This window comes from Hemicordylus capensis, chromosome 3, assembly GCF_027244095.1.
Source record: "Hemicordylus capensis ecotype Gifberg chromosome 3, rHemCap1.1.pri, whole genome shotgun sequence".
Classification (NCBI taxonomy): domain Eukaryota; kingdom Metazoa; phylum Chordata; class Lepidosauria; order Squamata; family Cordylidae; genus Hemicordylus; species Hemicordylus capensis.
Window position 1 is genome coordinate 83987839 of NC_069659.1, and position 27897 is coordinate 84015735.

The 27897-nt window shown below is 40.4% G+C and overlaps 1 protein-coding gene across 4 annotated transcripts in view; it reads left to right on the forward strand.

Annotated features, from left to right (window-relative positions):
* GABPA (GA binding protein transcription factor subunit alpha) overlaps positions 1–23949 on the forward strand; it is a 28153-nt gene extending 4204 nt beyond the window's left edge. For all 4 annotated transcript variants that reach the window (XM_053308280.1, XM_053308279.1, XM_053308281.1 and 1 more), the window contains 7 exons: positions 1804–1888; positions 3553–3798; positions 4492–4686; positions 5276–5326; positions 15418–15558; positions 18811–19003; positions 21155–23949. In XM_053308280.1, coding sequence (XP_053164255.1) covers positions 1804–1888; positions 3553–3798; positions 4492–4686; positions 5276–5326; positions 15418–15558; positions 18811–19003; positions 21155–21383 — 1140 coding nt within the window. In that variant the 3' untranslated portion in view covers positions 21384–23949. The remainder of the gene's footprint in view (positions 1–1803; positions 1889–3552; positions 3799–4491; positions 4687–5275; positions 5327–15417; positions 15559–18810; positions 19004–21154) is intronic.
* The last annotated feature ends 3948 nt before the right edge of the window (positions 23950–27897 follow it).

Sequence of the window (27897 nt, forward strand, 5' to 3'; positions counted from 1 at the left end):
CATAAAATGACTTTTAAAGAACTACTGTCAGCAGCGTATTTACGCATATAATACAGAACAATAAAGCCATTTAAAGCAGAGCTTATAACAAACAAGTCAACTCAATCTATATTTTAGAATGGGAGTGTGCAACTTCAACCCTCCAGCTGCTGTTGGACTACGGCTCCCATCATCCCTATTGGGCACTGTGGGTGGCAGTGATGGGAGTTGTAATATAGCAGCTGGAAGCCCTGCTTTAGAGGCTTAGGAAAATTAAAAGGTCATTGGCTGGCACTGAAAAGACATAAAGGAAGGTGCCAGAAAAATCTTGGGGAAAGTTCCTAAAATGGGGAATTGCAATCAAGAATGTCCTCTCTCTGCTCACTACCTGCCAAACCTTAAAGGGTCAGAGCAAAGGGCCTCTGAAGATGCCTCAGTAAGTAGGCAGATTCATGGGAAGGTTGGTTGTCATCTTTATCCCTCACAAACACTATAGACTAACTGCTAGCACTACATAGAGCTTTCTGGTTGCCTCCTGGGGATCCACAACAAAGAGTAAAAATGATATAGGTGTAAAAAGTCTCAGCTTTCTTTCTTGATCAGCTTTCCACCAATATTGTTTACATTTTCTCTATCCTATCTAAAACATGTTTTAAGCAACTGGATGCTTTTTTGTGTGAGTGAGTATCCGAATAGCTCTCAAATCAAAAGATCTGAGAAAAAATAAACCAAAGAAGTTGTTAACCCAACATTTATTTAGCATTTATTTTGGTAGGAAAACAGAATGTAAGTTCAAGTACATCATCAAATATGAGAAAGCCAAAGTATTCTTATCAGTAAACTGGTCTAGTTTTTGTGGGAAAATGTCATAGGGAAGAGCTGTAAAAAGTCCATAGTTCATCTGAAAGCATTACTTAGAAAGCGAAGTCCTTTCTTTGCTGTTAGGTAGACAGCATATCTCAGGAAGTAAATTAACCCCTTCCTTTAAATAAAACCACACTCTTTCTCTAGGGATACATTGTTTGATCAAGATTATTATTCATGGGCAGTGTTCTCTCTAAGGCATGTGCATGTGTCACACACACATTTTTTAATGTCCGCTCAGTTAATTTTAGATCCCACTCATGTTGAATCAGGAAGGTCCTATTCTGAATGCACATGCATGCACACTACCACCCAGAACAAAACTCATTCCACACATATATGAAAAAAATTAGAACACTCTTCATCTGACACAATTGCAATCCTTTGTTTTTCAAGCAGGTTAGGGTTAAGAGTTAAAGAGTGCAGGAAGGAAAGTATGTGAGAAAAATCCAGTTAACACAGTTAACACAGTGATCAGAGCCACCTAGCAGAACAATTAAAGTAAGATCAGTGCTGTATAGATAATTGTTTTAAGTAGACTTCCTAGAACAAAAGTTAGTGTAATCTGAAAATCATAACTTTTGACCTGACCCAGATTTGATATGCCAAAATGATTCTTTACATTCACTGTGGCTGCTGTATTGCTATGTGGTAGAGACATATATAATTTCTATATCAGTTGTGAAATATGACGATCTATAAAACATTTTAAGGGTTAATAAAATGACGGTCACTGTTATCTGTGCATTCTTATCTGAGCACACTCAGTTAGAGAGAGAGAGTGTGTGTGTGTGTCTGTGGTTGGAAATCTTTCATTTTGGAAAATGACAGTTTTTCTTGGAAATCTTTTTGAAAAATGAGAATTGCCTATAATATTTCCACCTTTCTTTTTTTTGCTTTGCCATTATTGATCATTATAGCTGGCTTTACCATCTTTATTTATTTCCTTTCATTATGAAGCTGGATCCAGATCGTAGTCTCTTTGATCAAGGTGTCAAGACAGATGGAACAGTGCAGCTTAGTGTTCAAGTAATATCCAGACAAGGTAAGAAATTCCATATATATGACATGTTTCTTGTCTCTGTAGATAGATATTCAAAACCACTGACATGCTGACAAACGAAGTGTGTGCATTTCGAGGGAGTGCAGTCATTTCCTCGATTTTGTGGAGCACAGGGACCACTTGGAATTCTAATGTCTGTTGTGCAACAGTGTGCATGCGGGAGAAAGGGGAGTTATTTGAGGCCTCTCATCACACCCTCATAGTCTCTTGAAGCATGCACGCTTTGTTAGTCAGAATGTCAGAACTATACTTAATAGCAGTATTGGCATAAAGCTAGATTGTCAGGCCTTGACAAGTTCTCTAGGAGCCAAGCTGTCCTCTGCTGCAAGGGGGGGGTGGGGTGAAGGACTTGCTGTTCACCCCTCAACAACATCCTCATTCCATGGTGGGGTATGTGGGCTCGCCACTTGGCCCCAGCAACACCCTCTGCTTCTTTAGGATGGGAGACTCACTGCCTTGCTTGCTTACTCTTGGTCACATCTGCCTCAGGCAGGTGATGGACCAATACAACCAGGAGGGTGAGGGAGCAAGCAAAACAGGGCTGGGTTGTTTCCTTCTCCTCCTGGTCACTTCAGTCTGTCGTCTGCCTGAACCAGATGGGCAGGAAGAGGAGCAGTGAGAACCTGTCCCTGCCTTGCTTGCTCACTGCTGCGCCTTCTGGTCATGTCCATCCATCACCTGCTTTAAGCACCACATTTGAATTTCTAGGCACCATGGTGAGCTGCAGCCTGAGAACTGTGGAGCCCTGCTTTATATTATAGAACACAGTAGTTTTTCTGTGGATTTATAGAAATATTCAGGCTCCTTCAGTACATAATGTTTTCACTTTTTAAATTTTCTCTTTGTTCAGTTGAAGTAATACAATATATATGAACAAAAGTAATACAAAATAACTGAACCAAGGGGAAAAGAAAGAAAAAATCTGGGTATCTATCTTCTATATATTTAATTGTCCTAGATGTAACTGTCTCTAATCCCATGCGTGACAGCTTTCACGAGAGTATGCGAGCAGCTGCAGATAGGATAGTGATGGGGGTGGGGAGTAGGGATGCTGGCTGACGGCTGCGGGAGGAGGTGGCAGGCCGGCCTGGCGGGAGTAAACATGCATATGATAGTGCTGATACTCTTTCTGCAAGTAATACTTTATAAGTTAAAGTATCATTATAAATATTTACATTAATTTTAACAATATCCTGAAATAAGATGGTCTGCTAGCAAGTTAATATGAGAATACTGGCCCACATGTTGTGCAATGTAACTTAGTTGGTAATTATCCACTCATGTTGCTGTGGCCTCATAATGAAGCGCTGGCAGTTTTGAGCTTTTGCACAAGAGCACAAATAGTTGAAGTAGCACGCCCACACTCTGGAAGGGCTGATTAGATCAGAACCATGTTGCCTACAGTCAAGCTGCACAATGTGTGGGCCAGTGTGCTAAAGAAACAAAACTATTTTATGGCCGTGGGGGGATAAAAGGAAGACTAATGGGTTTTCTCAGGGCTATACCATGAACATTTTATCAGAACAGCGTAAGAATGGATATTTTTTCTAATCCTAATTATACCATTATAAATCAGAGTAGACCTGTTTAGTTTTCTGCAACTTTTCATTTTTGTTTGCTCATTTGTGTTCTGTTTCTGTGTACAGGAATAGAACCCAAGTTAAACATCCTTGAAATTGTAAAGCCGGTAGAAACTGTTGAGGTAGTGATTGACCCAGATGCCCACCATACTGAAACAGAAGCCCATCTGGTTGAAGAAGCTCAAGTGATAACACTGGATGGAACAAAGCATATTACCACCATATCTGATGAAACATCGGAGCAAGTAACTCGGTGGGCTGCAGCATTAGAAGGCTACCGGAAAGAACAAGAACGCTTAGGAATACCCTATGGTAATAAATTTTATTAATTAACTCCTGCACATCTTTTTATATTTGCAAAATGTTCAGATTTTGTTGTAAAAATCACAGAACAAGGTAACAGCATACGTTCAGTTATTTTCATGTTGCAAGTTATTTTCATGTTGCAATTCTGTATTGATTACAAGGAAATAGTTTGTTGTAAAAAAATAAAGCTATTATGTACATGAGTATTGAAAACCACTTACATTGAGGTTTATGTTTGCCATTTTTGAAATGGCAATGGAAGTAGCATTATGGAAAAAAATTGTTGTAACTACAGTCTGAGAAAAATGTTGAGCAGATTTTCAAGGAAAATTGGAATAGAAGTATTTTCATCTGGTTTGTTGAACAAAATAAAAGCAAATGTTTTGGTTATTTGAGGCTGTCCAAATTCTCTTTTTGTTCAGTCCAGGGTATTACCAATTGAAGGTTTGATACAAAACTTTGTTTTAGATCTGAGAATAATTAGACATTATATTCCACTCCTTCAGTACAATACTGCTCAGGGAAGTTCACAATTATAAACCATCATTTATAATTGCTTCAGCTGTATGGAACTGTCAGTTGAGGTTTTTATGATGCCTCTTGTTACTTTGAGGAATGTTATTTTGAATGTATGTCAAAGCTAGTATAACTTGTTGTAGCAATGGAAAATATACTTAGGATATTTCTCTTCTTTCCTAGACCCAGTACAGTGGTCAACTGACCAAGTACTGCACTGGGTAGTATGGGTGATGAAGGAGTTCAGCATGACAGACATAGACCTCAATACGCTTAGCATTCCTGGGAGAGAGCTGTGCAGCCTTGGTCAAGAGGACTTCTTCCAGAGGGTCCCCCGGGGAGAAATCCTTTGGAGCCACCTGGAACTTCTTCGAAAATGTGAGTTTTCTCAGCAAGTGTCTTTTTAGTTTTTTTAATTTAAAAGTCTCTCATCTTGACAGTCCTAATTAACAAGCGATGTATACTGCAGTCTTGTGAGTGAAAATGCTACTCATATTTGAGTTCTGTTAGCACAGCACTAAGCAAATTGTAGGGATGCTGTATGTACCAATTTGTTTGTTTTTTGGTTGGGAATAAATTTAATCTATGCATCATATGAAAGGATGCTGATAATTCAAAGCAAAATCTGAATTATTATTAAATCACTGCTGGATTTCAATGCTTTTCTACATATCACAAATCATATTTTACTAACAGTTTTTTATTTAAGGCAGCAGAAGGCAAATAGCAATAATGAGACATAAAAGGAAACTGATGATATAAAATTGCTTATAATGCGAATAATGAATATCACAGATACATGAATTAGCAAGCCCATCTCCAGATCACCCTTCATGCATGACATTTTTTAATATTTATAAAACAAGCAGTTTCATCATTCTTTTCTAATTTTTCTAATAAAATTGTCACTAAATTTAGCTGTTGTAGTCATTTCAAAAATAATTGATGTTTTTCTTGTGTATTACAGATGTGTTGGCCAGCCAGGAACATTCTGGAGAAATAGTTACTATTGATCAACGTAAGTTGCCTCTCCACCAGTTTTTACCAAGAAAGTATTTTCAGCAAGAAACCTGGGGTTTGTGCGGTTATATTGTAGGCGCTGCAAAAAAATTAATACTCAAATGCTTGAATTTGGAAACTTTAATCTTTTATATGGAGTTGAATTGACACTATGTATGGTTGTTTCCAAAGGTCCATCCACACTAGCTGTTTACCAGTAAACAGATATGGTGATATACTGCTGGATATCTCCTGGATATTCTCCTATATACTAGAGTATATAGCAGTATATCAGATATACTAATATACTACTGAATATGTATTTATCTGCCTAGCAGTTGGATATTCTATTAAAGCTGGAAGATGTAGCGGTAAGATTTCCCCTGGTCCAAGACAATTTGTGGATTTTGTCACAAGGACTGTAATGCTTGCCTACCTGCCTATCCTACTGTTCTTCCAGACAAATTGTCTTGGACCACTCGGTGCAGGAGATTGACCCAGATGACTTTAACATTCCTACAGTTTTTAGACACCCACTACAGTTCTTTGTGACTTTTTACCACTATCTTTGATAATAAGAAATGTCTGTGTGCACTGCCTAAGTCTATATAGCATAATTTTATAGCAGAGAAGTACATGTGTTCAAATTTTCAAGTTTTTTGTTACTCTCTCGCTCATATTGCTATCCTGAAAAATGTGTGTATTTTTTTTTTTAATGTTGGTGCCTCTGTGGGCACAGTTGTGATTTTGAACATCTGCAGTTATAACTGCCAGGCCTTGAGCTCACCTTAGATGTCTGGAGGGTACAGTATCAGACAGTTACAACTGATACAGACCTTGAGGGGGCCGCTCCCCAGCAACAGGAGATTTCTCTCTCCAACCTTTGAGAGATTTTTGTTACAGAACTCCAAAAGTCGACAGATAAAATTGCTGCCCATTTGGATACTTTCCAAAAATATGTTCGGTCTAGGTTTGATGGAATTGAACAGAAGTTGGCACAACATGATCAATCAATTTAAAACACAACTGAAGTACAGAAAGGACTGGTAGTTGCAAAGACAGCATCTGAATCTACCCAGCGTTGTTTGGAGCAGCGACTGGAGTTATTAGTATTTCAATCACGTGCCAGCAATTTAAAAATCTGAGACATTGGGGAGGAAGTAGGGAAAGAAGACCTTCAACAGGAAATTGAGGCCTTTTTGTTACGATTTTTGGGGTGGGATCCGGAAAATTCTCTTGATATCCGTGAAATTTACAGAGTGAATTCCAGATATGCCCGAGACAAGAAGTTGCCAAGGGATATTATGATAAAATTCATGAATAGGAGGACCAAAGAGGCTATTGTTTTCTAAGTGAATGTCAGTAGACTAAACAACTAATTCAAGAGGGGGAAAAATCTTTTTGAAATTAAAAAGAAAGAAAGCAAATATCATTTGTTTACAAGAAAACCACATCAAGATGACTAATGTGAATTTACTAGATTGCAAATTTTTAGGTCACAGCTTTGTTGCTTCTGGACATGTTAAAAAGAATGGTGTGGCGATTTATATTAAGAACCAATCTTGGACGCTGGAAGAAAAAATACAGGATACGCCTGGCAGATACATTACATTGAGGTTTCAAACTCAGCAGACACAAAAGATTACAATTGCCTCAATTTATGCTCCAAGTGATAAGACATATTTTTATGAGCAATTTTTCTAATCGTTACTGGGGATAGCTGAAGGAGAGATATTTGTGATTGGAGACTGGAATGCAGTAATCTCTCTGGCCCTGTATACTATATACTATAAGAAGAACCCTGGCAAATTGCAAAAAAAAAAAAAATGCATTGGATTATTTGGTGTTTCTATCCTTAGACAATGCATGGAGATATAAACATTCCCTTGAGAAGGGCTATACTTTCTTTTTTCAACCCCACCAGACATACTCTAGGATAGATATGTGCATTATTTTGAAATCAGTATTACTAAGTGTGAGTGCTGTGGAGGTGGCTCCCCTTACCTATGCAGATCATAATCCACTAGTAATTAAACTTATTAAAGAACACAGACGACCAAGAGGATGGAGATTGAACAAAACCTTCTCTTATTACAAGAACAATTTAAAATGAAATGCCTGGATGAATTAAAGACTTTCTTCCAGAGAAATAGTATACCTGAAGTTTCTCTATTTTCTGTATGGGAAGCTAGTAAAGCTTATATGAGAGGAATATTCATCTCAGAAGCCTCCAAGATAAAGAAGGATTTAAAGAACCAGAGAGAATAATTGATAAAAGAATTGGATCTTCTAGAAGAGATTCATAAGACAAATCCTAAACACGATGTGTGGCAGTCTATAACAGAACTTTGTAAACAAATGGATCTCATGGACTCTAAATAAACCTACAGGAACATGATATACGCAAAACAAAAATATTTTGAAAAAGGCAACAAACCTGATAAATTACTGGTGTATCAATTGAGAAAAGAGTGAGAGAAAAAAACAATTACTTCCATATGGAATGGGAAAGACTATGTCTCAAATACAGATAAAATAGTTGATCAATTCATAGAATATTATTATTCTAAACTATATAGAAGGGACCCAGAGGAGATTGTGCATTTTCTAGAAAATCTGCAAATATCCTTGTTCACAGATAAACAAAGAACTGTTTAATAAACTGATTTCAGAGAAAAATAAAAGAGGCAATTATCGGGTTAAAAAACAATACTCCTTGCCCAGATGGCTTCTCTTCTTTATATTACACACAATTTCAGGAGATACTAGTTATGCCAATAACCCAGGTAATGAATAAAATCTTACATCATCACACTGTACCTTCCTCATGGCAAGAAGCATTTATCTCTCTTATTCCTAAGGAAGGGAAGGATGCAACCTGACCTGACTCTTACTGCCCAATTTCCCTGCTAAACATGGATTACAAAATCTTTGCAGCGATTTTAGCAAGAAGGTTGAAAAATATCTTATCTGATATAATTCATACTGATCAAACAGGATTCATCCCATGGAGATACATGAATGACAATTTGAGATTTGCATTGAACACAATAGATGACATCACCAAGAAGAGCAAAGCAGCGATGATTTTTCTGGATGCAGAAAAGGCCTTTGATAATTTGGATTGGTCCTTTTTATTCAAGATTTTGCAGCGAATGAACTGCGGGTCCAATTTTATTTCTTGGATTCAAAGTATTTATCATGAACAGTCAGCAAAGATAATAGTAAATGGTATAAAATGTACTTTTGTTGGTATATTACCCCTGCTAAGATAAACAAGATGGATAGTAACTACCTGGGAGATTGTTGGAAAGTGTGGGAAGCAGCTGGGGACGTTCTACCATATGTGGTGGACCTGTGAAAAACACAACAATTTGCGGGGGGAAATTCATGGTATGATGCAGAAAATCCTAAATATAAACTTTTCCTACTCACCTGAGTTTTTCTTGCTAAATATGACTAAACCTTTTACACCAAACAAATATACTGAGCTATGCTTATACATGATTACGGCAGCAAGGATTCTTTATGCTGCAAATTGGCGCTCCCAGATACTCCCAACACTAGATGAATGGACTTTAAAGATATGGGAGTATGCCTCAATGGAATAACACAAACAAAACATTCTGGCTATCTTGGGCACCTTTCATAAATTATAACGTCGTGCAAGGCTTGCACCCTCACCCAGGATTTGGTTTTTGTTAAAGCTGAGGTTATACAGCTTACAGAGTGCTGGACTAGGACCGGGGAGACCAGAGTTCAAATCCCCATTCAGCCATGTTACTAGCTGGGTGACTCTGGGCCAGTCACTTCTCTCTCAGCCTAACCTACTTCACAGAGTTGTTGTGAAGAGAAAACACCGCTCTGGGCTCCTTGGAGGAAGAGCGGGATATAATAATAATAATTCGATTTCTATACCGCCCTTCCAAAAATGGCTCAGGGTGGTATACAAAGAGAAATAACAAATAAAAAAATAAGATGGCTCCCTGTCCCCAAAGGGCTCACATTCTAAAAAGAAACATGACACACACCAGCAACAGTCACTGGAAGTACTGTGCTGGGGGTGGATAGGGCCAGTTACTCTCCCCCTGCTAAATAAAGAGAATCACCACAGTAAAAGGTGCCTCTTTGCCCAGTTAGCAGGGTTTTTACATTATAAATGTAATAATAATAACAAAACAATAATAATAATCCTGATGTAATCTTCACTTTCTTGCAATGGGATTTTCTGTTTGAATGTTCTCCATAATGTCCCACATTTACTTATATGAAGCTCAAGAGTGTATATATAATGCAAACTTCTTTCTTTGTTCTATCGTTAAATTAAAAAATTCTTATTTAGATGTCTGGAAGTCTTTACTTGTCCTTACTATAGTCTTTAATCAGATTGTAAATATCATGGGTTCATAGTATGGAAAAAAAGTACAATAGTTGACATGTTTTTTTCTAATATTTTTCTAATGTGGTTTCTGAATGTTGAATAAATTGCCTGACCCATGGGTTATGGCAGTGAGATAGTATTGATTTGCCTTTCATGTAGAACGGGGCTTCCCAAGGGAGTACTAGTCTCCCAGGGATACTTGAAAGGTTCCCTGAAAGTAATCAGAACTTTTCTGTGCCATCCTACTGCAACCATGCTGTTTGTTCCCCATCTGTTGATTGCTGGCTTGAAGCCAACACATCCTCAGTGATTTGTTTGCTGTAGAAGGGGAGGGTGAAGGCTCCAGATTGGCTAGCTATATGCTGAAGCTCAATATACCCCTTCCCTCAGCCTTACTTGACAGACTTCAGAAAATTAGCACTGAAAGGACAGAATAGAACTAGCCTTACCTGGCAATGTCTGTTGTGTGTGTTATATATAAAAAATCCTTAGGACGTATGTCACACATTCTGAGGTACATGTTACATGTCGTGAGAGTTGTGAGAGAGAAGAAATGGAGCAGGGCTGAGCGGCAGCTGCGGAGGAAAGCAGGAGGGAGGGCCGAAGTGGAGGCAACATTGTGGCAACAAGGAAGAAGAGACATTGAGCAGTGGCTTCCACCACGCTGCTGAGTTTTCTTGCGAGGAGGACGGCCAGGGCAGAAGCATGCACTAAGAGCCATCAGTGCAGGCCAGAAGGAAAGCCCTGTCTCAGCCGTTCTCCTCGCAACAAGTCTCGGCAGGGCGATGGAGGTCAACCCTCTGTGCACTCTCCTGCCCAAATTGGCCATTCTCCTCACAAGCAGACTCATCAGGGCGACGCGACTGAGGCCGGTGGTAGGAGCCAACCTTGGCTGCTGCGATGCCACTCTCCCTAGAAAAGGAAGCGGGGGGGGAGCACGAGAATGAGTTGGCAGGAGAGTGGGTAGGCTTTCACCATCTCTGCTGCCATCCCGGATGGCCTGGGGTGGCTTGTGGAGGAGGCGGTGAAGCAGGGCAGGAAGCTGGATTTTCTGGGGAGGTGTGAGAGATGGAGAAGTGGAGGGTGCAGATGTTCTGCTCAGGGCCAGCTAGTTATATTTATTTATTTAACGCATTTTTATACCACCCATAATAGTTTACAATAAAACAAAATAAATAACAGAAAAGATTTTTTTAAAAATCAATAATTTAAAATTTTACAACAATTTAAAAATTATTAAAACCGTATTTAATTAAAAGCCTGTGTGAACAGTTGCCAGAGATGAGGAGGCTCTTATTTCAGCAGGGAGCGCATTCCAAAGCTTCAGGGTTACAGCGGAGGATACCCATCCCTGTGTAGCCACCAGATGAGCCGGTGGCAACTGCAGACAGACCTCTCTTGATGATCTCAATGGGCAGTGGGATTCATGATAAAGAAAATGTTCTCTTAAATACCCAGGGCCCAAGCCGTTTAGCACTTTATAGGTTATAACCAGTACTATGTATTTTGCCTGGAAACATATTGGCAGCTGGTGTAGTTCTATCAATACAGGAGTAATATGGTCTCTCCAAGATAACCCAGAGACCAACCTGGCTGTCGCATTCTGGACCAACTGTAGTTTCCAGACTACAGGCAGCTCCACATAGAGTGCATTGCAGTACTCCAGTCTGTAGAGTAGAGCTGGAGGTTGCCAGCATATGTACCACTGTTCTGAGGTCGTTTATTTCAAGAAACGGATGCAGCTGGCTTATCAGCCGAAGCTGATAGAAGGCACTTCTAGCCACCACCTCATCCTGAGAATTCTGATCCAGATGCACCCCTAGACTCCGTATCTGTTCTGGGGAAGTGTGACCCCATCCAGAACCAGCAGGCATTTATGGAGGTTATACCTTCTCCTCATTATGTTGACATGGAGAAATTAATTTGGGTTTCATCAGTGTACTGAAAGCACCCTGCACCAAATCTCCTGATGATCTCTCCCAGTGGTTTCATCTAGATGTTAAACAGCATTGGAGACAATATGGAGCCCGAAGGGACACCCTACAAAAGTTCAGATTTTGAAGAAAAATCTCCAAGGGGGACCATCTGAAACCTGCCCAAGAAGTAGGTGTGGAACCACTGCAAAGCAGTGCCTCCCACTTCCAACCCCCTCAGATGTTCCAGAAGGGTACTATGGTTGGTAGTATTGAAAGCCGTTGAGAGGGCCAAAAGGACCAACGGAATCACACTTCCTCTGTTAATTCCCAATTGGAGATCATCCATCAGGCCGACCATGGAAGTCTCCACCCCATAGCCCGCCTGAAAGCCAGTCTACAATGGGTCAAACAGTTTCCTTCAAGATTTTCTGGAGCTGGAATACCACCACCCTCTCAGTTACTTTGCCCAGCCACGGAAGGTTGGAGACAGGCCTGTAGTTGCTCAACTCTGAGGGATCCAACACAGGCTTCTTCAAAAGTTGCCTAATAATTGCCTCCTTAAGACAAGGAGGCATCCTGTCCTCCCTTAGAGAAACATTTATAATCTCTACCAGGCCCTCTGCAACAACCCCCTTGCCAGATAGTATAAGCCATCTTGGACTAGGGTCAAGAGAACAAGTGATAGGCTGCACCATTCCAGTTTATCCACATCTTCAGGAGTCACAAACTGGAACTGATCCAACCTAACCACAAAAGAGCATGCAGAGAGTCGCATAGACCCTTCACATCAGACACAGCAGTAACTGTGGAGATTACGTTGGCCCAAATACAAGATATTTCCCCCCACAAAGAATTCATTAAACATGTCACAGCAAGTAATTGATGATTCCAGATTCTGATTCAAGGGAGTAGGAGCATATACTTGCCCTCTCAAAACCCTGAATTATTCCGCCAAACATGAACTTGTGGATGCAATATGGGCAGAAAAGAATCACTTCTTTGCTGCACATATTGCCTTAGCATAGATCTTCAAATGCACTCCATTTTGCAATCTGTTGGATTCAAGCTGAGTCTTTCTCCACTTGCGCTCCAGTTGTCTACTGTGCCACTTTAGCTGCCATAGTTCTTCCATATACCAAGGGGCCAGGTTTGAAGCAGGTCAGACAGGATGCTTGGTAACGATTATGTCTACTGCCGTCTTGAGTATGTTGTTCCAATTCTCCACCAGGGCATCAACAGGATTGTCAGCAGAGCCAACACTAAATCCTTCTAAGGCTTCTTGGAATCCTGTTGGATCCAATAACCTTCTTGGGTGGAGCATCCTAATAGGCCCCTCACTCCTGCGAAGGTGGGAAGTGAATATGAATCCAACTTTAAATATGGTGGTCCATCCATGACAATGGGCAGTTCACAGGAATCCCCACTAGTGTTCCCTCTTACAGGGATTCGCAGATGTTGTTGTCTACAATTCCCAGAATCACCAGCTATAATGGCTTTTGCTTGGGGATTATAGGAGTTGTATTCAATAACATCTGGGAATCCCTGTTAGAGAGAACACTGGTCCCCACCCATGGAACACCACCCTGATCAGAGTGAAAGACCAAATCAAGCATGTGACCAGCAATGTGCATCAGTCTCAAGACCACTTGGGATAGGTCCATAGTTGTTATGGCTGCTATGAACTCCTGAGCTGCCCCTGACTGATTGGTACAGAAGTTAACATTGAAGTCCCCCACCACGACAAGTCTGGGAGACTCCAACACCAAGTCCATTAGCTCAGTTAGAGACCGTTGGGCAGTGGGGCAATTGGTACACCAACAGAAGTCCCAGTCTATCCCTGGTTCCCAAACTTAAGTACACACATTAGATATGATCTGACACTTTAACAGGGATCCTGGTAAGGAAGATGTTATTCTTATAGATCACAGCCATTCCTCCTATGGTCCTTCACCTGCTTCTCAACAGAGTACCCTGGAGGAGGAAGGTGGGACCACATTCGGCCACCAGCCTCCCCTAACCATGTCTCTGTAATATATACCAGGTTGGCTCCTTCATCCAGAATCAAATCATTGATGGTTTCTGATTTGTTCTGGACTGACCTGGCATTACAAAAGAGCAAGGTGAGGTTCCATGGGTGGTTGGCACTGCTCCCCAAAGTCAAAGAGCTGGCAGGACAACTGGAAGAGGAAACAGCTGTTAGATTTCTGACCCCCCCCCCCCGGTGTAACGGCCTACTGACCTGCCAACATTATTTCTTCTATTCACCACCAGCACCAGAATTGCCAGCCCATAATTAGTGGATAGGCCTCTTGTCTCCCCATCTCCAGACAACCCGTGACACATTAAAAGGCTCTCACCCAAAGGGATTTTTAAAACAGAAGCCAAAGTATTATATACTCATCCACCAATACCACACGCAAGGTTCCTGGGCCAGGAGGCCTGGCCCTCGTTAACCCCCGAAGTGGCTCCCCCAAGGGGGCAACCCCTTTTGGTGTTGTCCCACCACCACCACAAGCAGCATCCCTTTATATAGGCCCAGAGATGGCTACTCTGGTCAGATGGTATGCAGGGACTGCTGAGTCATTCCTGGGCCCCAATCCTGTACAGACTCCCCGCAGAGCAGCCACAGGTCAAGCAGGGGCTGACGGGTGGTCTCTCCCTTTCCTGCAGGCAGGAACTCAATAGCAGAACAGACAGCCAACACCAGTCTCTCACCCTGGGGGCTGTCTGGGAAGCAGGTGGTCTCTCGTGCTGCAGGACTTCAGTCAGGCTGAGGCACAAACAGCATCTCTTTCTATATGCCCAGAGATGGCTACTCTGGGCAGATGGTACGCAGAGACTGCTGAGCATTAAGTGCAAACTCTAGCATCCTAAAATTCTCATTTTTCCTGTTGTAAAAAGCATATGTTCTTTGTCATATCTGCAGTGATAGATTTGAAAGTGAAAAAGCAGTTCTTGATAAAATCTGTGAAGCCTGAGTAGGATTTCTGATGGTCAAGAGAGTAGCTTCAGGGGTCTGCTTAGCTATTTTCTTCTTTTCATGACTGACAGAAGCAAAACGAACTATGTGAAATAACTAGAAAGATTTGGCAAATAATAGATAATGTGTCTATTATTTATAGTGGTTGCAGAATTTGGGCTACCTTCATGCATAATTTTAGATTTGTGCCTTTTAAATCAGCATACATTGTGGTAAAAATATGAATATGATACTGTAGCCACATCATTTATGCAGTGCCAATTACTCCAGAGTTCTTAAAGTAATACAGCCCAGTTGAAAGACTTGCTGTGCCCATAAATAAATGTTTCTGATTAGCATGACTGCTCAGCATAATACCTGATAGTAGACTGCATTCCAAAGGTGTTGGAATGGCTGGCTAAGTAATTTCAGCACAAAAGTATAGTTCTGTGTCCGCCAGTGACACCATTTTCTTCACATGGCTTATCAAAAATATCATTTAAAAACAATGGTGAATAAATGCAGGTGCTGAATACAATTAATTTATATACTTCACTAAGGACATTTTAATGTTGAAAGTATTCTGTCTACAGCACCATATAACTTCATCTGTATAGTTTGCATTACAATGCTAAGGTTTGAGAAATAGAGCTCATGGTGTAAACCCACTGGCATTTGTAATATGTTATGCCTTTTCCTATTTTTGTAAGGACAGAAATTTCAACCAGGATACAACTGTTTTACACATCGAATTGTACTCTTAGGAGGTTCTTTTGTATATTAGTTTGAAATTGCCATGTCTGTATATTTCCCTCACTCATTCATAATCTTGCTTTTTGTTTCCTCCTCTGCAGCTGTGCAGATCATTCCAGCATCTGTACAGCCTTCTACTCCAACCACCATTAAAGTAATAAATAGTAGTGCAAAGGCAACTAAAGTGCAGAGAGCACCAAGGATTTCAGGAGAAGACAGAAGTTCACCTGGGAACAGAACAGGTATTTCCCCCACCCCACCCCCGTATTGGAAGATTGCAAGTACAGGAGGACCTAGTCACTCGAGTCTTGACTACTGTGGTTTTGCATATCCATGGTCAGGCAATAGAGACCCAACCTTGGTATATACAGTTAAATAAACGAATCAAAGTCTGCATATCCATGGACCTCAGAGGACATTTCCAGCCACCATTTTGTTGGAAGGAGCCATTTTGTGGCTCTTTGGTGTGGCAGTGGGGAAGGGGATTTTCCCCATGATATTATCATGGGAAATGGGGGAGGGGGCATTGCTGGGCAGCTGGAGATCCACAGAGCACGATACAACACTTTTATCTTTTTTCTTCCATTTTTAGAAATGCCGTTTTTTGACCCTGAGGAACCTACCCCCCCCCCTTTTCATTCACTCAATGCCTCATCATCTGCTGTTCCAGCTGAGAACAGAACCCTTACAGATAATGAGGTCCACCTGTAACCACACACTTAAACTCCATTACCTAGGACCGATTGTGAAATTTATTTGTCTTTAGAAGATCTCACCAAGGTTGACTTTATTTGAATAGGTAACAAATTCACATAGTAACTGAAGAGGCAAAGTTACCGGGCAGAGTGTGTGTGGCAACAGAACAAAGGGACCTTTTTGAAAAAAATATTTATTATTATTATTTTGATTTGATTTGATTTGTATACCGCCCTTCCAGAATGGCTCAGGGCAGTTTACAATTAAAACAAACCACTAAAACAGTAAAGAGCTAAAACAAATTAAAAAATAATATAACAATTAACAATTAAAAAACATTTTAAAACAACAATTAAACAATTACAGTGATTAAAACCCCCGAAACTGGGTTTTGAATTTTAAAATAGACCAGATATTAAAACCCCCAAAATCTAGGAAGCTGAGAAAGCTTGGGTGAAAAGATGGGTTTTCAGGTGTTTTTTGAAAATTGCCAGAGATGGGGAGGATCGTATCTCAGCAGAGAGCGCATTCCACAATCTCAGAGCAGTGACCGAGAAGGCCCGTCTCTGTGTAGCCACCAAACGGGTCGGCGGCAACTGGAGACAGACCTCCTCAGATAACCTCAGTAGCCGGTGGGGCTCATAATGAAGAAGACACTCTCTTAGATCCCCAGGGCCTAAGCTGTTTAGGGCTATAACTAGCACTTTGTATTTTGTCCGGAAACCTATTGGCAGCCAGTGTTACTCCATCAGTAAAGGAGTAACATGGTTTCTCCGAGATGACCCAGAGACCAACCTGGCTGCCACGTTCTGAACCAACTGAAGTTTCTGGACTACGTACAAAGGTAGCCCCACATAGAACGCATTACAAAAGTCAAGTCTGGAGGTTACCAACAGATGTACCACAGTTTTGAGGTCATTGATCTCGAGAAACGGGCGCAGCTGGCTTATTAGCCAGAGCTGATAGAAAGCACCCCTGGCCACCGCCTCAACCTGAGAAACCAGGGAGAGGTGTGAATCCAGAAGTACTCCCAGACTGCGAAGCTTTTGGGGAAGTGTGACCCCATCTAGAACAGGCAGATCAGAATCGTCTCTAGAGTTCTGACCCCGCACAATAAGTACCTCCGTCTTAATCTGGATTCAGCTTCAGTTTATTCTCCCTCATCCAGCCCATTACTGCTTCCAGGCAGGCATTTAGGGAGGATATGCCAGCTCCTGAAGAAGTTGACATGGAGAAGTAGATCTGGGTGTCATCAGCGATCCCCTGATGATCTCTCCCAGCGGTTTCATGTAGATGTTAAAGAGCATTGGAGAAAGTACGGAGCCTTGAGGGACACCATACTTAAGCTCAGATTTTGAAGAGCAACAGTCTCCAATCGACACCATCTGGAATCTGTCCGAGAGGTAGCAGCGGAACCACTGTAAAACAGTGCCTCCTACCCCCTCAGACGTTCAAGGAGGATACTATGGTCGATAGTATCGAAAGCCGCCGAGAGATCCAAAAGGACCAACAGAGTCACACTTCCTCTGCCAATTGCCAATTGGAGATCATCCATCAGGCCGACCAAAGCAGTCTCCACCCCATAGCCCGCCTGCAAACCAGTTTGAAATGGGTTTAGATAATCAGTTTCTTCCAAGACCCTCTGGAGCTGAGAGGCCACCACCCTCTCAGTTACCTTGCCCAGCCATGGGAGATTGGAAACAGGCCTATAATTGCTCAACTCTGAGGGATCTAATGCAGGCTTCTTTAGAAGAGGTCTAATTTAATTGCAAAGTATGTAAATGTAAAAACTAGCACACATTTATAAACTATTCAATATTACTACTGTTCTTGTATTTCAAAACTTTCAGTGCTGCCACAATTGAAATTAAATAGATCAGTGTTCATAGAAGTAGAGCCACTGTTTCTTATTAGTGCAAGTTTTAAAATTGTGTTTTTCTCATCTATATCTGACTAATATTTTGCCATTGCATCTTGTATTTTAGTTTTCTCTTACCAATTTATTTTCATTTTCTGTCTTTTCTCTGTTTTAGAAGATGTGAGTTACTATTTTATATACCCACTCAGGAAAAAAATATTTTATTCTCTCTAGCATAAGGGGTCTTGAAATTGAGACACCTTATTTTAAGAAACAGGGACTTAAGGTATGCATCTAGGTGAATCCTTGGAATAATGGGTGTGTAATCCTATATTCTAGAAAGTAAGTGTAACTTAATTCACTGGGACTTCCAAGTAAATAGGGTTGGTTTTGCAAGTCTGTGAAGATGTTTTTTATCCAAAGAGTTAGTCTTGTGGTGGGACTTAGTGCTTACTAGTGACCAAAACATAACCAATTTTCTAAAAGTAATTTTTTAAGAGAATTGGAGGCAGAAGCTTGATACACGAGTAGTATTGATTACAGATTTGCTTTAGACGAACTTTTCTACTATAGTTTGTAAATATCCTTATAAGGATCCACTGTATCACAAAGAAGTGAGCAAGCTTTTGAGTTCATCAGTATTTCTTCATGGGGCTGAATGTTAAATTTGTGTTAAGTGTATTTTACGATTAACATCTAAATTGATGAAGAATATTGATGTCTGGAAAGCTTGCTCAGTTCTTTGATATTTTTTAGATGGCCCAAATGAAGTTGTTATCCTACCTTCTGCATTTTTTTTGTGATGGACCCACACAGCTACCTGCAATTTATTTCCCTAAACTTTTTTTTTCCTTTTTCTCTATTGATGTACTTCACAAGTTATGGCTAGACTTTTAATAGCATGAAAATATTTACATTTTTATAATTTTCTTTTCAATAGGAAACAATGGTCAGATCCAGTTATGGCAGTTTTTGCTTGAGCTTCTGACGGATAAAGATGCTCGTGACTGCATTTCATGGGTTGGTGATGAAGGAGAGTTCAAACTCAATCAACCTGAACTAGTTGCACAAAAATGGGGACAACGTAAAAATAAGCCTACTATGAATTATGAGAAACTCAGTCGTGCTTTACGGTAAGTTAAAAACATAAGCATTGTTTATGCTGAATCAGATCAAAGTGCATCTTAGCACAACATTCTGTTTCCAATAGCAGCCAGCCAATTAACTCTGGAACTTCTGTAGAAGAATATGAAGGTGATTACTATTATTATTATTATTTATTACTTATATCCTGCCCCTCCTGTACATGGAGCAGCTTACAACAGTAATACAATAAAAGTAATATAAAATTTAAAACAAAAACAAATAGGCTAAAGACAATTAAATTCAGTTGAAATCTAACCCATCAGACTGTAGTAAAACATCATGTTTGTGTTGAACAAACAATTTCTATTAAGGAGGTTTCTGTCCTTATTCCGATATTGTGTGTGTGCCGGTATTTGTAAATATACATATTTTTGTATGAATTACTGTACATGCATTCACTTTAAAAAGTGAACTTGGGTATAGGCCCCTCAAATGCAGGATACAAATAGGAAGTGTAGTACTCTGCATCTGATGAACATGATTTCTGAATAGCTGTACATGCGTACAAATCAGCAGATGTATATGCTGTACATAGATTCTATGCATTTTGAGTATAATGTGTGAATAGGGCTACTGTCTGTGAACGTGGAGACTCCACATATCCATCATTGTTAATAGACCTAAAACAAACTGGCCACGTTCATGTCTTGTGATGGTGAATTTCATACATTAACCAAATATTGTGTGTGAAGAAGTTCATGCATTTGTCTGTGCTAAGCCTAATGCCAATCAATTTCATTGGTGATTCCAAGTTACAGAACTGTGTGTAATGCAAGAGGGAGAAAGATGTCTCTCCTCTCTCAATTTAATACAATTTCTCACTTCTTTATTACCTCTTTCTAAATTTGAAACCCTCACTTTACTCATTGTGAAAATGTCCCAAATATTTGATCAGTTTTGATTCCCTTTTTGCATCTTTTCTGGCTCTAGGGTCTATTTGAGATGAGGTGACCAGAACTGTACACAGTACTCTAAATGCATTTTTCCCCTGTTTAGAAACATAACCTTTAAATTAAATCTGATCCCTTTTATTATTTCCTCTGTTATGAATCTCCGTTCAGTTTCTAATGATCATTGCCATGATCGTTGGGTGTTACTGTTTTGAGTGGGGCAGAGAGTCTAAAGCTCTTGGAATTAGCTCACGGAACCAATTTCACATTGGCAGCAGTTTGTGTTGATTGAATGATTGGGTTTCTGAAAACATTCATATAGCACTTCAGATTGTAAAGGCACCAGAGAACCAATTGCTGATTGAACTGGTTTGACTTTGAAACCTGTTCACTCATAAATGACACTGAAATCAACGTGATTTATGAATGATGGTGTAATTCCTGCAGGAAAAAATCTGTGAAAGTTACTCCGAAATCCAGCATGCATTGGATGCTGATATTTCCTAAGTCATCACTCATTAGAAGGCTCTCTTGAAGTGATTCACTTCCTCGGCGGGCTAAAATTAGTTCAGATGGTACAAATATTTAATTTGCAGCTTCTCATGTATAGTTCCGTTTCTTCCCATTTGGAACAAAGATCTTAAGGATCTACAGATGCTGATGGGCCAATATTTCTTGTGGTGAGGGTGGGAGGAGAGGCTTTTTTGATAACATTCATAATCAAATGTTGGCATCTTGAAGATCTTGTGGTCAGGTGAAGTAAAGGGCCTGCTTTAAGACAGAGAGGCTGCCTGTCTCTACTATCTAAAAAGAATGTCTAATTTACATAATTTTGTGAAATTAAGACCATCTTCACATTTGCTCCACTTCATATTTGCCACTTTCTTAGTTTGGCTGAAGTAAGAGGAATTGGAGGTAGAAATTAGTTACACATTTCTTAGCATGAAAACCCATCTGGTGGTACTCCTTTTGAGCACTCAGATTTGCACAGCAGACAAGGTTCTTATGGTACTGGCAGAGGTTAGTGGGTGGGAGTGGAGTAGAGTTGGGGGCAACACAGTGGATCTCATGGAGTCTGATGTACCTTGAACATCTGTTGCAAGTCCCAGGTTTATCAGAGAGGATTTTAACGATGTGATATCCCAACGTGATTTATGTGTTCACCACTAAACATTTTTTTCTGAATGTCTCACTTCGGTCATCTTCAGTTGCTTTTCAAGGACTTCTTGTTTCCTTTTCTTAATGAAGGTATTACTATGATGGGGACATGATCTGCAAAGTACAAGGCAAGAGGTTTGTATACAAGTTTGTCTGTGACTTGAAGACTCTCATTGGCTATAGTGCAGCAGAGTTGAATCGGTTGGTCACAGAGTGTGAACAAAAGAAACTGGCAAAAATGCAACTCCATGGCATTGCACAACCAGTTACAGCAGTTGCACTGGCTACAGCATCTCTGCAGACAGAAAAAGATAACTAAGTTCCAGGACCTGAAGGCTTGGGAGCATGAGGCCTTTCTTGTACACTGAGCAGTTCCTGGTCTTGACATGGGAGCTACTTTTATTCCTTTACAGTTCCGTATGATGCATGGTTTTTCTACAGAAAATTGACTTGGATAAATGTGGATCTTTTACATGTAAAAGCATATATTTCATGTGTGTTAAGGGCACTCCACAGTTTCTTCAATATGAAGACAGATCTCTTGTTGCAAGTAGTCTGGGATTGATAAGGAAAACCAAAATTGGTTGATGCCATGTCATGCCCCACTGATAATTTCTCAAGTGTGAAAAAAGAACGCTTTTCACTTTTGAAAGCACTTGATAATACTTTCAAAGTGACGCATTACACAGCATAAGCCAGTCAGTTATTTGAATTTAGTTCTCTGCACTTTTGTTCTCTAGCTACCAGATACAATGTAGTATTTCTACAGATAGAGCAGGCTTCTGTTAACCATGTTCATAAGCATGCCAGGCTGTAAGAGAGAAACTGAAAAGTACCATGCTCTAAGGCGATTTCTCTGATAATTAGCAAAAGAAGTGAAATATAAGCAGAAGTGAATATCACTGCTGCAGCAAGAGATCCAAGTTTGTCTGGCAAGGTCAAAAACCAATTATGAGTATTTTAATATAATATGTAGATAACATGTATTTGAGGGAACGTGCTTAACTATCTTGAGAGACATTGCTAGGCTTAATGTCTGGCGCGTGCGTATGCGCGCATACACACACACACACTTCCCCAAATTTTTCCTGTTAGGAGATTAAAAACTTGAACTGCTTTCTGTCATCCAAAGAATAGGTTTTGCTTTGTTTTAATCTACACTGCAGAGTATATCCATAGATTCTGCTTATACTTGCACTGTAGCTGCCTTTGAACTGAAGACTTAAGTTGATCGCAAGAGAAGCCCCTTCCTGTTGAAAAACCAAATGTAAACTGCAGCTAAATTGAGAAGAAATGAAGTTTGACTTCCTAATGTTATATGGACTGCTGTATTAAAATACAGAAGCATGTAGTTCCTTTCTTTGCATTACTTTGTTTCCAAGCTGCTGTTGATGCTGTGGAAATAATAGTGTGTATTATTCAGAGTAAATAAGACACAGATCAGCAACTAGATAACATTTTTCAAAGTGATATCCCATTTAAATCCAGAGAGGGAGATAACAGTGCTTTCTTGGCTTTGCATTTTCTTCTTGGATATCCCATAAAGCCTAGAAAGCACATTTGTGAGGCTTCCCTCTCTCCCACCCCCTTCATCTTCATTTGTATAGTGTAAATATTATGTTCTGAATGCAGCTTTTCATTGAATCATCATTAAAAGAACAAACTTATTGGGAGAAGTTGTGGTTTCACTTAATCAGTAAAAATGCAGATGCTAAACAGGATCTTCATCTTTCTGAAAGTGAGATGACTCAAAGTGGCGGATCAGGCTTACAGAAATAAGCACTGAACATAAAATGTGACTTAGCCCTGGAATTGTTAGACTGAAGCTGTAGTTTGTTAAGGCCTCTGCTGCTTCCACGGTCCTAGCTATACTTATTTTCAGACTACTTAGACATGTTAGAGGGAAGATATTGGGGACCTTAAATATAACTTAGGTAAAGAAGGCATTTTTTATTTTGGGTGACAATTGTGTCCAGTTAATTCCATTGGGTCCAATGGGCCCTTTGTAGGAATCCTTTATATAGGATTCCAGTTTTTCACTACTTTTCACTGCTGTCCTTCAAACGGGTTGAGAATACTTCTTCTGTTCAAGTCTGGAGGATAATTATGGGAGAGAAAAGGCCAGTTTGATCATATATCAAGGATTTGAACTGTTCTTGCACAGCAAGAGCCCTCAGAGTACAGGAAAGGAGAAGAAACTGGGCTTCAGGATTGTTTGTGCAGCTCAAAAACACAAGGGAGTTCAGTCAAAACAACATAACTCATGTTACTAATTCATAACCACCTCTTTAAAATGTGTACCAGGCGTCCTTTTTCTTAGTAGAAGAAGCAGCCTGTGAAACAGACTAGGCTGATCACATGTATTAATGCTATCATAGATATACTCTCAGCTATGCACATAATAGAATAAGCCATATTAGGGAACATGGCATATGGCCTTTTATATACATTGATTTGTTTTTTGAAACTTTCAATTTTCATTATACTTCCTTTGTAAGTTTGCTGCACTTGTATTTTTTTCCCATTTACAGAGTACTGATGTATTTTAAAAACAGTACATAACTTGTAAAGTTTCTTGTGGGGGACAATCTGTGACTAATTTGAGGTCTTCAGTAGAAGAGAGGGTAGGGGTTATTGTATGTCATGCATTGTGTGGCTGTCAGAAGAAAAATATAGAAGGTATATTCCCAAAATTTTGTAAAATGGGGTTTTGCATACATTTTTACTCTTTAAGAACACATACTCTGCTAATTATGTATTTCTTTGTGTTGAATTTTTTGGTAATTTTACATGAAACAATTCTTTTCTATTTTTACTCTAAAATATTTGTGCATAAAATTGTCAATATAGTAAAGTAAGAAAATAAAATTTTACACAGCAAAACATTTGGATTGTTGTAGTTCTGGAATAATAAACTATATAATATTTTGAAAGTTTTGTTAGGTTATATACAAGATGCATTCTATAGAAAAGATGCATTTTATAGACAAACTGTTTGTTTTCCATTATCTACTTTAGTTTTTAATTTAGAATGCAATCTTTAATGTTGCCTTATTTATATGTTTTTGTACACCACCTGGAGTCTTTGGAGTGGGCGGTATATTAAATGTTTCTAATAAATAAAAAATAAAAAAGTGGGAAGAAAATTAAAAAAAAACACACCAAATAGCATGGCTTACTCCAGCATCTTTGCAATTCAGTTAATACATCATGTTTGAGAAACTAGAAGATGAAATTAGTGAGGTGTAAAAAAAACTTCGGTTTTAAAGGAAAAAGGTCTAAATGCAAGTCAGTATGGATTCTACAGAGCAGTGGTACATATGTGGGTAACTTCCAGCCTAGACTTCTGTAATGTGCTGTACATGGGGCTGCCTTTGTGTGTAGTTTGGAAACTGAAATTGGTGCAGAATGAATCAGCCAAATTGGTCTCTGGGATATTCTGAAGAGACCGTATGACACCAATTTTATAACACACTGCAGTGTGTGAAGTGGAACTAAAATAACTGACACTAATAAAATATAGTAAAAACAAAAACAGGTTTACTTGTGGTAAAAAATTTCAAAAATGCAAGAAACAGAAAAGGAACAGTAGGTAAAAGATTAGGATGGCTAAAGTGCAAACAAGCAAACTTGCTAAGCACCTGTGTTAAAGCCTAGCAGGCTTCAGTAAGACCAGCTCCCTGACTGCTAACTTACCTAGTAGTTTCATCCCAATAATATATTGCTAGTGTTCTTGTCTTCTGACACGCACAACATGCAGCAGCAAGCAGTCTAACAGATCTGTTCTCTAAACACTCTCTCCTCTCTACCAGCTGTGCCCCACCTTGGCTGTTACACTCTCCTTTATATTCTGTTTCAAGGGGGATACATTGTCCAGTCTGGGAGTTTCTTCCCTCAGGCAGCCAGAACTTTCTGTGCTTGGAGACAATCATTGGCAATAAACTTCCCCTACAAAACACTGCAGCTGACAATATTTTTACCTTGCAGAGCCTGGAGTAGACAAAGAACAAAGCAAGTACAAAATAAACTAAAAAACAGGGAAGGAAGACTAGAAGTGTGAGCACTGCAAGATGTTCCCCTCAGGATGGAGCTGCTCTGGGGAGAGCAGAAGGTTTCAAGTTCCCTCCCTAGCTTTTCCAAGATAGGACTGAGAGAGATTCCTGCCTGCAACCTTGGACAAGCCGAATACTGAGGTAGACCAATGGTCTGACTCAGTATATGGCAGCTCCCTATGTTCCTAAGGCAAAAGGCAGGAATGGGGACCCAGGGACCAGGCAGGGGTTCAGGAAGCAGGAAAAATCTAAAGGAGACCAGACTCTTACAGCCAGAAGTTCTGTGCAGACCGGGTTAGGAAAAAGGGCTCGTCTAGAGGCGACAAGCAGGACAGGAGCTAGAGATAAGGAAAGGCAAGATGGAGGTGCAAATGCCTGTTGCTATGTCTTGGCATTTGGTGAATCCAAGGAAGAGACACCTGGTTAATCCAAGAGAGACATCGTGCCTGGGGGGATCATTCTGATAACACCTGAAAAAGTGGACAAAAGGGACAAAGCACCGAATGCAGCATTGTCCTTATCAAATGTGTTTACTTCATTTCAGTAAAAAGGCTGAATAGGTCTAAGAGACCTGTGTAGGGAGAAATGCAATGGGCGCATCAAGGTTTTCCTTTTCTCTTTTTAGAATTCTTGGGAGTGACTAGAAATGTAAACAAGCTAGCTTCCTGTGCCTTGAGCCAACCATTAACATGCCCGTTAGCAGAGGAGATGACCTACCTCTTATTGCACCTTCCTGAGAAGGTGATATCTTGACCTGATCCGCTGTGGCCACATAGCGAGAACACTTGGCTGATCCTTGAAAAGAATAGTACTGATTAAATCACATATGCTCTGACTTCTCACCTGAAAGTAACCAGGGGGTAAGCACAGGGAGGTTCTCCTGCTGTCTCAGGCTCAGCCTGAGCTGAGAGCTACCATTCCTAGGCTGCACGCCAAGTGACATATCCTATGAGTTAGTTGGTCCAAACCAAATGGGGATCTTATGGTCCTGTGCGATTTGAACAGCAAAATGTGGAAACTACAAGCCTGTAGCCCCAAACCAGTTATAGGGGTGCTCTGGGGAGCCCCCGAACAAGCTCTATTAGTAATAGTGTAGCTCCCTTAGTTCTATGGTGATGTAGGAGGTCATCCATCATGGGTAGAATTGCCATGCCCCCCAGAATTCCAGGTTTCACCCGGATTTTAAGCATCTCACCCAGATTGCTTAGCCCACCCAGATTCACCAGGATTTCAGCTTTCTTTTTCTTTTTAAAGCTAAGCTCTAGCCCTCGTAGAAGTGGAGTTATGGAGCAAAACGTGCAGTCACTATTCTGCTCAAAAATTATTTTCAACCCAATTTACATAATATGCAAATTAGGCACCTGGATTTGGAGAGCCAGAATATGGCAACCCTAATTGTGGGTTATCCCCACCCATCTGCTCCAGGAGGCAGGATTAAAAACCTCAAATAGTCCCCTTGTGGTCAGTTATTTTCCTGTCTGCTCCAGAGGCCACAATTCACCCACCCTGGTTTTTAGGCCTACCTCTTGCTTCTATAGCATTTCCCCCTCAGTTTTCTCCATTCTTGTATTCCTGCTTCTCCTTTTCTGTTTGGCTTTATTATTTTTTTTCTTTTCAACTTAAAAAAAATCCTTTCCCCCCACTTTTGCTTGCCTATTCTAACTCTCTCTGCTGCTGTTGTGCCTTCCCTTCTTTTTTCTGGTCTCTCCGGTCATATGTCGACTGAATGGAAGAAAGTCAGCGTGCTTTCTTCTGTTCAGTTGACCAATTCCGACCGATTCGTTCAGTTTTGACCAATTCCTGATCTTAGGGAAGAAACTTGTCCCTAGGTTGATGCAGAAGTTCCACGCGGTAGCCTTGTTCAGCATGATATGGGGGAAACAAAGACAGCAATAAAGGAGGAATGGAATAGGCCATCCATATCAAAGTGTGTGAATGCTGTAGCCAACAAGCTCTATAATTTTGAAGAGTGGGCGTTAGAATTACTTAAGGTACTCCTCACAGATGCACCAGTTGTGGCCCTGCTCAGTGGAGTGGTGGTCCTTAAGGACAGGTTTCTACCTTGAAGGAACCAGTGGAGAAGGCGGTGGAGGCCGGTATCCGCAGGGCCCACAACTCCATCCCAATGGCTTTAAGGGCAGACACTGCAGCTTATTTGATTCCTAGGGCATCAGTGCTGTAGATTGACAAGCTCCTTAACAACCCACCATTGGACCCTTCCAGACTCAGACACAGGCTTTTGAGATTGCAAAGCGCAGTGGCCTTTATGGTGGACACCACTTTGGACAGTGCTACTGTTGTGGCTCTGCATAATATATGGCTGATACATTAGAGGGTGGACATCACTTCTAAGTCTAACCTCACTGCTGTCCTTTATATGGAGTCAGAACATTTTGGAGACAAGGCCCTCAAGAACATTTTGATAGAGGCAAAGAACAAGTGAAAAGCATTCTCCTCCTCCTCAATCAAAAGGGAGGAGAAGGGGTGCTCACACAGATTCAGCCAGTCCTACAGGGCTTTTCACCCATCATCCAGACCTCAAGATTTCTCCATGATTGCTAGACCATTTTGGAACAGGGCTAGGGGCCCTCACTTCAGACAAAACCCTGGGCTCAATTTGCCCAGCAAGCCAAAGGCCCTGGACAGTCCTGAAGGTCAGAACATCTATCTATCTATCTATCTATCTATCTATCTATCTATCTATCTATCTATCTATCTATCTGTCTGTCTGTCTGTCTGTCTGTCTGTCTGTCTGTCTGTCTATCATATTTTTATACTGCC